This window comes from Cinclus cinclus, chromosome 10 (assembly GCF_963662255.1).
Source record: "Cinclus cinclus chromosome 10, bCinCin1.1, whole genome shotgun sequence".
In the NCBI taxonomy this organism is placed as follows: domain Eukaryota; kingdom Metazoa; phylum Chordata; class Aves; order Passeriformes; family Cinclidae; genus Cinclus; species Cinclus cinclus.
Genome location: NC_085055.1, coordinates 10,911,977 through 10,925,890, shown reverse-complemented (window position 1 = coordinate 10,925,890; position 13,914 = coordinate 10,911,977). Strand labels below are relative to the sequence as shown.

The window sequence follows — 13,914 nt, the reverse complement described above, 5'->3', positions numbered from 1 at the left end:
CAGTGGCAGGTGAGTCAGTGACGAGTCAGACGAGCTCCTTAATTAAGCTTTAGGGGCAGATGATCCCTCGAAGGTGTAATCAGATTGGTATGGCCAGTGGAAAAAGGGGAAAAAAAAGAAGATTTAAAAGCTGAGTGAACTACTACACCCTTGCTGAGCCATGCAGGCAGGCTGAAGGCAGCAAGCTGCCCTGAGACCCCAGCATGCAGGAATACCTGGCCATCCTGCACCACTCCCTAGCAGTCAGCACCTGCCCGTGTGCTCAGTTCTGCTCCTCCAGGGAGCAGAGAAATGCTGACTTCCCCAGCAAGCAGGTCACCCTGGGGTCACAGTGCCATCCCAGCTATCTGGTGTAAGGAGCTCCCCGTTCAGAGGCAAGGGCTGCCAACAGCTGACCTGCGTAGTGGAAAGAGGTCAGAAGTCAGTCATTCCCAATCACAAACAGACTCAATCTCAGCCATGTGATTTATCAACGTTTAACATGCTACCAAGCCACTTCTCTTAAGAGAAAGGCCCCAAGAATTCTGTGTTTTGGAAGCTTCTCTGAAATAAGCTGCAAAACAAGCATCAGAATATCAGTGCACTGAAACAAAATAGCACCATTAAACAGATTGAGATCAGCAGGGTGACTAACAGCATCAGAGCATTTTTGTTCTCTTGACACCAAACATGCAGCATGGAAATGGTTTTCCTCCAGCACATGTCCCTGCAAATTCATCCTGGAACTCGTCTCTCCCATGTAGCTGCTCTTGCTGTGCTGCAGCGCTCCCTCTGAACGCCAGCAGCATCAGCACAATCCAGCTCTCCCCATCTTTATCTTGTACAGATCAGTCTGCTGAAAAACAGGCCCAGAAAGACAGATTTCATCCTCAAGAGGCATGGCAAAGGGAATGGGCAAAAATGACTCAGAAGTCAGCACACAAAGGGAATGCCAAATAAAGGTCAAATGGATTAACTCCTTCTAGAAAACAATTGCAAACCAATCGGTCCACATGCCTTGTCTTTGTCAAACCCTACAGAAATGGTAACACTGCTGAAGATTTTCCTAAGGCCTCACCACTTTCTTTGTGAGTCCCAATACTGTAAGAGGTTTTAGTAGGATATCTAGAAGCGCACAGACTCCTTTCTGTTAAAGTCCTGTTTGCTCATACGCCTACAAGAACTCACAAAGTATGGGTCTAAAAAAATGACTAAGAATGAGCTGTATGAGAGGTTTGCAGAAGAGATGGGAGACGAGGAACTCATTGCAAAACCAGCCACCACCCTGCTGATTAACAAAGAGGGATCATTCAGTGCTCAGACACTGGACAAACACCTCATGGGAAGACTTTCTCTCCCACCTGTGGTGATGCTGATGCTCCAGTGCAGACAGGATGCACTGCCTGCCCTGCAAACACCCTTCAGGCTGGGCACCAAGCCCACAGCACCACTCCCATCCCTTCCCCACGGGAACCCCTTCCAGCCCTGCCATTTAAGGTGGGGGCCCAAGGAGCTCTGGGTGAAGGTCTGATAGCAAACCTGGGCTCACTTTTCTCCCATTGTAAGGTCAGGAGGGAGGCAGCTCCCAATCACAGGTTACACAGTTGAGCCAATGAGCCCCAACAAGTGGCAGGGTGAGTTTGTTAAGGCTCAGCACCACAGCTAACAGCACTGGTACAGCACTGCTCTGCCTACAGAAAAGGAACAGGCTTCCCCTCTAGCCATAGCCCCCAGTGGCCCATGTGTCAGGAATTGTCACACCTGGTAGAGCCCAGTGCTGGTAAAGCTCAATATCTCAAGCAGGGGAAGCAATAACCCAAGCAAAAACAGAAGACATTCCTTTTACCTCAGAAGTTAGTTTGCAGAAAGACTCTGATGTCCTGTAAACAAAGCAAAATAAGAGGCCTGAAAGCTGAAGCTACTGATAGGGCACACACAGCAAGCAGCAGTGTCCAGTTGCTCCCCTCAGGTATCTCACATCAGGGGTCTAAAGTGTTTTACAGCATGGGATCACAGTTCTATACTTGAGGGAAACAGGGAAGAGGGGGAGTGGAGGCCAAGGGAATGACTTGTACAGTGTTCCCCAGATCACATCTAGATCACAGGGCAGGAGCACTGTGATGGGAGGCTGGGCTGGGAGCCAAAGGCAGGCAGGCAGTGCTGCTCCTGAGCAGGGCATCTCCTCTCCCCAGGAGGAGAGTTCGGTGCACCCCAGGGCACAACACATGGAGGGGGGAGAGCCCCGAGGCAGCGTGGTCATCAGGGCTAATGGGGAAAACACCAGGGCCATAAAATGCAGACCCAAGTCCTAGCTCATTTGTTTAGGAAAGCCAGGTCAGCCTTCAGGTGCTATTTTCCTGTTTCCTCTAGCACATTTTGCACCTTTCCACAAAGCTGAATTTAGGTGGACTTCAGCAGCTAACACCATAAAACACTGCTTCCTATCTGACATGTAGTATTTTGTTCTGTTAAGAAAACTCTAACAGAACACATTTAAAGAGAAAGAAAATAAAACAAATCAGGGAGAAGCAGCATTCTCTTCCTATGGCTCCACCAAGTATTGCTCCAATGTTTAAGTGTTATCTTGAACAACTGGAAACCGTAACGTTTGTATCAATACACATGTCTATTTGCAAGAGGATCTAAGCTCTTACTTGGGTAGCTATTCTGCTGTGTTTACAATAACAAATCTTGACACACCTGCACATAGCAAAACCTCATGAAAAGATTTCCATTGCATAATAAAGTTCATGCTCTTTCTATATAGAAGCCATCCCTACTCAGGACACTTCTTTTTAAAACAAAGTAGGAATTTCTTCACCGTATATGGCCTGCCAAGCACTGCAGCTAAATCCTCAGCACACACAGCACCACCAATGCAACATAGAATTATTCTTGCTTCAGCACACCCTCCAAACTGCTGTGTGCTCTGTACAGAGTTGGCAGGGACATAATATCTATGACAAATGTGGTATTTCAGCTGACCTTAAGAAAGGAATGATCATCTCCAAGGGCGGTCTTTGTCTACATGGTGAGCAATACCTCTTGCACCAGCCTCTCTAAAAAAATTTACCCAAAAGCAACTTATTCACCAGCCACTCAAATACTTTGTGCACAACTTTTTTTTTTTTTTTTTGGTAGGGTTGAAATATCTTCTAACAGTTCTCAGTTGATGCAGTTTAAGTTACAGAGATCAATGGTATGGGGGAAACTGGCAACCTATTAGGAAACCTTCCTTGCCCTGGAGCTGGCTGCCTCCCTTCTGGGCCAGCAGCCGTGACCTTTGGAAAGGTAAGGAGGCAACTGTGCCGATGCCTCTCTCAGCTCTGCCAGGCTGCTTTGCATGCCTTGCACTTGTGAAATCCAGGAGAGCTCAGCAGCTTTTATACGCCAGCCCAGAGGCAGTCCCAGCACTGAATGTTTTTTTAAAAAAATAAAACAAAACAAAAAAAAAACAACAACATAAAAACACACCATAAAATTCCACTCCAAAAACCTGCTGGTTCGGAAACTTTGGCACTTCTGCCACCTTGGTTTCCCTTCCCTAAAATGGCGACTCCACTTCTGATTTGCCTACCAAGCAAAGGTGTTTGCTGATTAGGGAAGTAATGTTTGTGCAGCACTTTGAAGATTTAGAGTACTACATTAATCCTACATGTTGTTCTTAGTAGAAGCCAATTTTTAACTAAGAGGAGGAAAAAAAGAAATAAAAGCTGATTTAAATGGTGACCCTCCCCTACTTCAAGATGTTCACTCATCTCCCAACATCAGCTATTCTTATCTGTAAATGTTTTTTTAACCCTTCATTCTCACAGTTCTCAGAAACCACAAATCTCATTCAGCTTTTATTTGAAAAATGGCTTCTTTCCAGGCTGTGGCTGTTTCTTGTAAAGTTAATTCCTTTGGCAATACTGCTGGAGGCACACTGGTATGTTTGGTGTGTGTATGTACACATATATATTTTCCCCCTTTTCACACGGTGTTGTTTTTATATATGTGTAGTGAAAGATACTTAATCCAGGATTATGATTCTCTTTATTCCTTTCTCATGAAAGTAGGTGGGGCTTTTTCTGTGCAAACAGCATTGATGAAAATTATGTTCAATTATGCTTTTTCCTCTCCACAGACAAAAAAAATCTCCTTAAAAGCCATAAAGGGTTTCTTGTACCTAATTTGCACATAATTTTTACCTTCTGAGTTTTCCTTCAAAAATAGCTAAAACCTTAAAATGAAGAAAAACCTTACCATACCAGCAAAACTAGAAATTGCTTGTACAAAACAGCAGAGGGATCTTCTGCCCCACTGGGGGACATAACCCCTCCCCATCCTACGTTCTAATGCCTCATGGTTTTTCACTTGCATATCCCAGGAGTAGTATAGGATCCCTGTAGTGAGCATTAACTCATCTCCAGTTACAGTGGGAGGGAATCAGCCACAAACATTGCAACCAAGAAGCTAAATCCTGGTGGGGAGAGGAAGCTATTCACACCATCTGATGCCTGCTTTCTCCCAGCAGGGCAGCCATGCTGGGTGCCCCACGCTGACTGTGCTGTTTGAATATCAGGGTGTACACTCAAAGCAGGAGGCCCAAATTTTCAGTTCCTAGTTCTGACAAATACCAGTTCATACAGTCAGTAAATAACTTCCTGGGCACCACTAAGTTGCATGGGATACAGACTGTCCCTTCTAGTGTTGTCCTACACCACAGCTCAGCTCTGTCACCACGATGGGCACTGGTCTGACAGAGCACAGAACAAAACTCCTGTCCACACAGAGAAGCTATGCTGCCTTAGCAGGATTTACCAAACAATCTGGGACATAAAAAAAGGGGGGGGGGGGGGGGGGGAGGCAAGACAGCTTACAACACAAGACATTTTCTAGAAACTGTTCCATAGATCTGTACAGCTGCTTGTAAGGAGTAACAGAAGGTAACTGGTAATAACAACAAAATATACATGACAAAGATATTATGGGGAAAAAACACAATTACATTCTAATGGGAACCGAACGCACTGAGATCTCATTTTACTCAAGCATAAAAACCCAAACAGAAGCCAGCAGTCCCCTCCTGACTGGTTCTCACAGGTGAACTGGTTCTTCCCAGCTTCGTGAGCTTTGAAACACCTCCCTGCCGTGAGAAAGGCACCTCCTTCAAAGACAATAAGCCTGGCTCCTCTCTTTCCAGGTAGATGACCTAGGACAAGTTACTTATGCCTGAACAGCCTTGGTGCTAGGCCCTGTAATGTCACACCGAGCAGAACACACCTCAGAAGCTCCTCAAGCAAGAAAACACAATTGTCACCTCTCCCTGCAGGACAGCACAGTGGCAATTGGCACCTGCCCCGTGCCAAGAGCCCACGCATGCTGGGAGCAGCCTCTGGAGGCAGGCACGGCTGCCCAGGGCTTAAGGGAGACAAACCAGAGCCACTTTTCACCGAGACAAATGGCCAAGCACAGCAGCCCTGCTGATCCACCACGAAGGCCTCAGCTCACAATCAGCACACAGCATCCCAAACTGCAACCCCATCCCCTCCTGTGTCACCTTCTCCTTACAGCATCTTTCCCCCTTCCTCTCTGCCCTAACGAGTGGGGGCTATCACCAGTGAAATAAACTTTGCTGGGGAAGCTGCTGGGCTGAAGACATTTGCCATCAGAGTGGTCCCCAGGTGACCAATCCCCCCGAACAAATAAAGGAGTGTCTCACAAGGACCCTTCTCAGCTGCCCTGAGCAAACAGGCAAAGCCTACACCACTGCTGGCTAGGATATGAAAACCCAAAGCCCTCCTAACAAGGCCACCTTCAATTCCCTCTCTCCTGACAGCTTTAAATACAATGTTAAAGGGTGAAACCGGAAAGCTCAAATTACCCTGACCAACACCACCAAGAAATCAAAGCTAAGATTTCACAGGAACGCTCACCCAGCACAGCCTTACACATATAGAGAGTGTCACCAGCCTTTAAAAAAAGTTCTCTTATGATACTGAGAGATAATCAGCAATCAACCCATACTGGACATGACTAGAGTTACTGAAATGGTGCACTAATTGAACAGATTATTTAAGAGAACACTGAACACATAGTTAGGAACTGCTGAGTCAGGGCAATGTACACATTTAATTGCCTTCTCACTGCTTCACTATGCTTATGCACAGTCCTCTAATTCATTTTAGAGACTGGCAAAAAGTGTCCCAAATTTACTACATGGATCAGAACACAGAATGTATTTAAAATAAAAATGGAACAAATCAAACAGAAATAGCGAGATAGCCCAGCCAAGGAATCTGTTCTCTCAACCACAAAAACCTGTTATTGCATGTGTGGACTAATTTAAGTGCATTCTTGTCAGCTTTCTTAAAATGCAGCTTTTCCAAATTCACTAACCCCAGCCAGCACAATCCACTTATTTATCTTCATGCACGTCACACACTATTATCCAGCTTTGCTAGCAAAGAGTCTGAAATCTGAGCATTTTTCTGATGGTTGTAGGTACAGCTGAGTTTACTGAGAAGAGGAAAAAAAAAAAACAAACAAACCAGTGAGCCTGCCCGGAACACAGACTGCAGCTTTGGAGAGCTCCACGTTTCATAACAAACCCTGAAAGGACCAACCCAACCCACCTCCAACCTACTGCAGGGCATGAGAATAAACTGCTAAACTTGAGTATTGCCAGCACCTGAATTATGCAAGTCTCACAGAGTTTGGTGTCTTCCCTCAGCAGAATCAAAATTTGCAAAGAAATTTCAGTTTTCATTTAAAAACTTTGAGCAATTTCTGCCTTCTTGTGACTATCAAGAACAGTTTGAAAATATTTAGTAGATGCACCCTAAAGGCTCAAAAACCTGGGAGATAATAAGAAGAACCTGTTTGTCTTAAAAAAAAAAAAGTCTCATGACTTATAAGGTGGTATCTTGCTTTTGGGGATGGGTGGATCAGATTCATTTCTTGATAGCTTGCATTTGGCAGTAACATTAACTTTTACTTACCTTGACATACAATTTTAATTTTTACTTTCCTACTGCAATCATGCTTTCCCCCATTTAACAGGTTCTGCTTGTGGCAGGTGATTGCCAAATATTTTTTAGGGGGGAAGAGAATGCAGTTCTTTCTTTATTTATTTGAGCTCTGAGTGGGTGTGGAAGGTCAGCACGCAACTTCCACAAAGAAAAAAATTAATCTGAGGTGGCACACTTTTGAAATGCCTTTTTTTCTTCTGCTGCAGAAACAGGAGCAAATACTGCAGTGCATGGGCATATGAGAATTCTCCCACAATAAATGAGACACTATTCTGCTTAAGTTCTTACTTCATCCAATTCAGAGGGCTTCTCCCTCAACTTCAACAACCTACTCTGTCTCATCATTACAAACAATAACTGCTTGTTCCTTTGCAACATGGTTTTCAAGGTTTTATTGTATGAGGGTGCATGCAAGAAACTTTGTTCAATTTAGACTATAAAGACTTTTGTTTTCAAACACTTCAATAGTGTTTCAATTGTTAAAGACTTTCCTTCTGAAAAGGCTGATTAACCTGCTTATATTCTTTCTTACGTTCTGAGGTCATTAATTAAAAAATAATCAAGGATGCTTATAAAGTCCTCTGCAATCCAATCTCAATTTGTCACCATTAATTAGATCAACATTGCATACAAATGAGACCTAACCTGATTAGACAGCATGTTTTACTGGAATTCCTACTTAAGGTCATGAAAGACTTCAGAGAGAAAATCTGCAATATTTTCAAAGTGAACTGCTCATACATATGGAATCACCCTGTCACCTAGCATCAGCTAGTGTTTCTCTTTGTAATTATGGCTTTTTTTTTGTTTCACCCCCTCCCCCCCTTTAATTAGGAGCCCATCACAACCTTGAGCAGAGAAGCTGTCACACTCATCTCCCTCCCAGTCTGTATTACACAAATACTACTGATTTGGCTGTCCTAGCACAACAAACCTCCCCCACTGCAGAATTTGGAGAAGAAAAACAGTACCAAGAAGTTTTAAGAAAAAAAAAATATTATTCCAGGTCTGTTTTCAGAAACACAGCATTTAAGTAACCAGCAAGTACGCTCTCTACTTTCCCCCACCTCCAACAGAAGTAACTTTGGGATCTAAATTAACAAAGTGGCTTAGAAACCTGAAGCACTTTCACAAGTCTCCAATCACTCCATGAAAGCATGCACTCTTGCTTTTTGGATAAATTAACCCATTCCTCCTACCCAGCTCACTACCTTCACTCCCATGACCTAATCTGACATGACTCAGCCCAGAAGCTTGGAGGAGCGCTGGTGAAGCACCTTGTCAGCCAAGACAGCTGATCCTCTGCCAGGCACCACCAACCCCTTCCCAGAAGGACAAGCTGAGTCAGAGTGGCTTATCCCCTCCATAAAGGGGGAAAGTGAGGAAGTGCATCACATTGCACTTAATATTGTTATCCAGGTAACTGCAAGATGGAAAACAGGGGGGAAAATGTAAAACTAAATCAAACAAAGAAACAAGGCTTTCAAGTTTTGGACTCTTAATAAGGGTGGGGCCATCAAGTAATTAAACTTTTAATAGGTCAGTGCAGTGGAAGAAACTCTTCCAGTTGGGTAAGTTCCTAATCCATCATTAAAAAAAGACGACAGGCATTAATCAAAGTGTATGAAGTCACATGGGGGGGAGCAACTCCAAGAACTTGCTCTTGCTGAGAAGATGGAGCAATCACTCCTTTCATCAACATTTCATGCGTGTTTCCACACTTCTCAGGACAACAGTGGGAAGGAGAGCCTTCACGTCCTTCCCCACCCACCCCACTGATAAAGCTGTCGAACACAGATTACCAACTGCTCAAGAGCTCATGTGAAATGAGTTGGTGGATTAATTAGCAGAAGGGCAGAGCTCTGAAGATGGATAGATGCTCTACTTTGCAAGGCGTATTGATTGAAGGTCCCCAGCCAGCACCACAGGACTGTCATAATCCACTGTGAACGTACAGCACGCTGCCAGCTCCTGCACGAGCAGCTAAATCTGGGTCACTTGGCTCACTGCAAGGACACCTGGACCACACTCCCTCCTCCCTAATCAGACAGCTGTTTAAGAGCCCATTCCCTTAGTAAAATACATGGACTTAGACCTGAACAGACTGCAACATGCATGGGTAATACACTTTCATCTGCTGGTCCACATCAGGGAATGAAAAAGGAGGGAAGGCTAAACAAGCCTTTGCCCAGGCTGCACACATCTGATGACTGTAGTCACCAAATAGTAATTTAATTTCTGTTTCAAAGTCAGTGTGCAATCTGAGCTTTGACCACTACCTAGATTCACATTAAAATTCAGCCCTCACTTCTACCCCAAAAAGCCACTAGCACTGAGGTGAAGCATCTCATTTAAGCTTGCTAGTAGCTCTCTTGCCTTTATCTCTGCTGGAACAACCTACTACATACATTCAAACCTCATAGTTGAAAAGACAGCATCAAACACTCTGGCTCCTTGCAGCTACATTAGGGAATTCTTTGTACCATATGTATCAAAAGACAATGTCTTTTCAATATCTCCTTCAAAGGACCCTCTCCAGAACAGCTAGCAAAAATCCAAACCAGCATGTTCTTCCCCTGAGAAACACGAAGTAGAAATGACCAACAGTTTCCTAAACTACCGGGAATTGAAAATAAATATTATGTGCAGTGTAATAAGAGAAACAAGGACTTGAAAACAAGTGTGAACTACAGTAGAGCATCACTCCCCAGCCTGATAAGCAAAAAATGCAATTTCAACCTCACTTAAAAATAACTCACCCTTTTACGCATAAATAAATTAAAATTTGGTTGTGACTGGACCTATCACATTTTAATCTCACTTAAGATTTTCTGAACAAAGTAACTAACATCAGTTCTAGACACATTTTACTAGAAAAAGTTTTTAAAATATAAGGGATATAACCTTTTAGCGATCTGTGGTTATATAGCATCTTTTCCCAGATGAGAGTACAAGGACTCTACTGCTTTGCTGGCAGCAGTATCTGGGAGGTTTTTATTTAGTTGCTTTGCTGGCAGCAGTATCTGGGAGGTTTTTATTTAGTTGCATTTGCAGCTAGATTGTATCTGAGATCAAAGCAGTTCCTCAGATTAAAAAGAAAAATAAAAAAACCCACACTATTTTAATGTTCTCAGCTTTTGGTAAAAAGTCTATCTTTTATGATTTAAAAAAAAAAAAAAAGCAAGTCCTTGATTTTATTCAAGCAGTGTGGGGCAGGACATTATTCACTGCATCTACTCCAAGTGCCTTCAGGAAAGGAAGGCAGGTATTGAACATCTTTAGGACAGCAACATTCTCCATCGTAAACATCTCTACTCTAGAGCCCCAAACCACAACAGCTGGATTTACAGCTCCAGCAGTGCTGTGTCCTGAGCTACAAAGTCTCTAGAGCTTGAACAGTCAAAGCCAGCACCACCAAAGATCAAGATCGGGGCTTCACGCTTCTACAATTTTTGGTCAGAAAAGTAGCATTCTGACAGCAAAGTGTTAAATAAAAAACCCACAACACCAAACCAACAACAGAACTCCACAATAAAACAACTCCACCTCCTTCAGTGAAACCCTGAACATCCAGGGTTGACCCAAGCAGGTGACACACTGGATTGCCATACCAGCTGCAAGAGGACAAGGACACAGGAAAACGACAGCCTCACACTCCATGGGTCTGAGCAAGGAGCACCAGCTCCACCCTGCTGGCACAGCCCTGCATGCCAAGCCTCACACAAACCCACAGATGTTGAAGAAAGCCAAGGGAAGCACTGAAGCAATGCTAGTGCCCACCTCAGGTTTTACTCCGGTGCTCCTGCGAGGCCCAAAAAGAGCCACTCGTTCATCATGCATGGTGTCTACGTGACTGGCTTTTTGCAAGGCATTTTAGTCTCCTGGGATTTAGTAGTATTACTGAGGGTTAAATTCCCACCACACCCTCTCAGAGCAACCAAGATAAATGTCTTCCTTCTGTGTGACACATCATACCCTGCAGAGGACTCGGGTCACTTTGTTCTTGCACAAGCCTAGGTATGCATTACATGAATAAAGTCACTACGGGCAGAGGGACCAAAGCCAGCAAGGGATGCTGTGTCCTTACCGTCCATGTTGCTGACTTTGCTGTGCTGGACTGTTGAAATGATACATCGAAGCTGTGAGGTCCTGGGTAGTCTGTGTTGGAAGGGATGGCTGGGGAGGGAGAAAGGGCATCAAAAGTGGAGCTGGGCTGGGCATAGGGTGAGGGGGCCGTGACGCTGTTCTGTGCGTGCTCCGTGTTGTAAGGGCTGGTGGAGGAAGAGCCATTCTGGATCTGCTGGTCCATGCTGTTCAGGAGCCCCAGGTTCGTGTACTGCGGCTGCAAAGAGATGCACAGGAACGTTAGAGGAAGTGCATCAGCACAGGCTGGTCAGAGATGGCACAGCCTCCACCATGGAGGATGCACAGCATCCTCTCAGCACCGCTGCTTGCGTCACATCAGGAGGGAGTTCTGGAGAGGATATCCCCCTCTTTACATTGGTGACTGAAACAGAAGAGTACAACTTCTCACAGTCACATACTGGATCAACAGCAGAGCTGGGAAAAGAGCCTGTGCATAACCAGGAGGTGGATCTGCAGGGCAGAAAACCATCACAGGGAGACAGGCTCACTATGTCTAGCAAGACCTAGTCAGACCTTTTCAGAGGTACTCCTGCAACCTGATAAAAATCAGCAGGTTCATTACAGTGCAACCACCTCTAACTTGTACAAGGCTACATCATCTTCACCAGCCTCATGCTCTACATAAAAGCTGTGGATCTCATTCCACTACACAGGATAACATTAGGACCTCTAACTCAGGTAGTAGCTGTGCTTAAGTAGCCTTCAAGTACAAACAATATATGAAACAATTGGAAGCCATCAAAATCAAAAGCATTTGAGAATAGAGCACAGAAAAGCTCTAGATTAAGGAGAGGTTAACAGAAAAAAAAAAAATCAAATACCCTGAATTCAGTGTTTAGCTGTGGTCCCCCCACCTCAAAGAGATGAAAGGGGAACACAGTTTAGAGGAAGGTGACAAGAATAAGCAAATCCTTTTTAATGCTAGCCTGTAATGTAGCAGTAGATGACAACTTTTCAGCCTGGGAAAAACACCATAAGGAGAAAGGTGGAACTCAGTACGACAGAAGCGGATAAATTCCTAGAGGACATTAAAAAAGAGCAAATACAAAATTAATTTTCATGTTCTCTTAAAAGAGGAGTTGGGGAATAAGCAACCATCTTGAGGATAATGTTGGCTTAAACACACAGTTATTCGTCACAACAGGGTTATCCTTCACCAAACCCACAAATAAACACAGATTTTTTTTGCCAAAAAAAATAAAAAAAAATCACAATACAAAAAGCCTAAGTTCAAAAAGGCAGGAGACAATTCTACTTGAGCAAAAGCCATCAAGACAAGTGTATCTGATTTTAAATTTCTCAACTACCAATATTTGGAAGCTGGGAAAGTAATCTGGAGAAAGTTACACAACTGCCACTCATGTTTAATCCTCCAAAGAACATAGCACTGGCAAGAGTGACAGGGGAGCAGACAAGTGAGATTCAGTCAGGGACCTCATGTTCACAGCCTCATTCTTGCATGTGTCCAAAAGGCACCAACTGTGCTCATCTCAGGGCAAGCAGCATCCCAAAAGTTTGTGGTGCTCATTGCCAATCCAGCAGCTCTGGGCTCAGCCAATAAAGGCACCTGGTTCTGCTGTTAGCTGCTGACACAGCAGAAGGGACTCAGGCTCTTCCCCCCATCCAAGGCTCCAAGCAGCTCGTGTCCCTTAACATCCTATAGCTCCAGTCCCACCCAGAGCGACCAAGGTCACCTATCTGCCAGTATTTCAGCCAGTCTGCTCACAACTTCCCTCATCTTTCCAACAGCTACTCCTTTTCTTATCAGCCATGAAGCAAAGGCTCCCCGAGTCAGAGCACCAACCACAAGATCCATAACAAAAAGGTTTCTTAATACTGTGAATCCCAGCAGTCCTGCTGAAGCTTTGAGTAGCATATCACTCCTCCAAAGACCTGAAAGGGAAGGGTACAACCTATCTGCTGAGCTCTCCTGGAAACTTTGGATGAGCCACTCAACACCAGAGGAAAACAGGATGGTCCCTTTGTGAGGATGAAGTGTCTTCCATGCACCCAAAGATTTCACACTCTCAGCTGTACTTCCAGAATGGAAGTAGAGAAATTCAATCCACCCACTGAAGCTCTTCCTTAGGTTTCTGTTTCACAATAAGTTAATATTTTCTGGGGGTTTTATTAAACACTCAAGGTGTGGCTGGTGCTCTGGGATCTTCAGTGAGGCACATGGGACCTTCCAGGGGTGGATCAGCTTGCTGGTAGGAACTGTGTTGTGAAGGTCTGGGCAGGGGGGAACAGCACAGAAAGCTAAATTTTGGAAGCTGGGATAGGCTGCAGAGAGAAGGGAGAGTCGGTTCCCTCCCTTGCACTGCAGTGATTTGCTGTGTCCTTGGGCAAGGCACCTCTCCTCCCCCTCCACCCTCACCCTACTGCAGGCAGCAAGGTCTGCAGGGCAGGGATTGCTCCTCACCATGTAAAAAACCCTGTACTTAATGGGCCTCCTTTGTCTCAGGCCTGCAGGCAGCAGAGTAATAAAAGCAATTACATATTGAGTCCTAATCCTGGGTGAACCAGTGACTCAGGTTAGTCATTTGCCCTCCTTGCCTCAGTTTCCCCCTCTGGAGCAGTGTGGATGTTATTAGTGCCCAGCATCCCTGTTAGATGGGAGAACTTGTATTTAATTAGACTCAATAGTTGGTGGGGAAGAGAGTGATCCAGACTGGTTCTTCCTCTCCAAAAGGAGATTGCAGCTTTGGCAACACAGATGACAGTTATGTCTCATCTCCTGCAGGCTATTCACTCAACCAAGACCTATTTAACGGAC

General features: G+C 44.6%; 1 protein-coding gene across 4 annotated transcripts in view; it reads right to left on the bottom strand.

The window, feature by feature from the left end:
- Window positions 1-13,914, bottom strand: part of TP63 (tumor protein p63) — a 98,205-nt gene that overhangs the window by 35,091 nt on the left and 49,200 nt on the right. For all 4 annotated transcript variants that reach the window (XM_062499604.1, XM_062499605.1, XM_062499606.1 and 1 more), the window contains one exon: window positions 11,080-11,334. In XM_062499604.1, coding sequence (XP_062355588.1) covers window positions 11,080-11,334 — 255 coding nt within the window. The remainder of the gene's footprint in view (window positions 1-11,079; window positions 11,335-13,914) is intronic.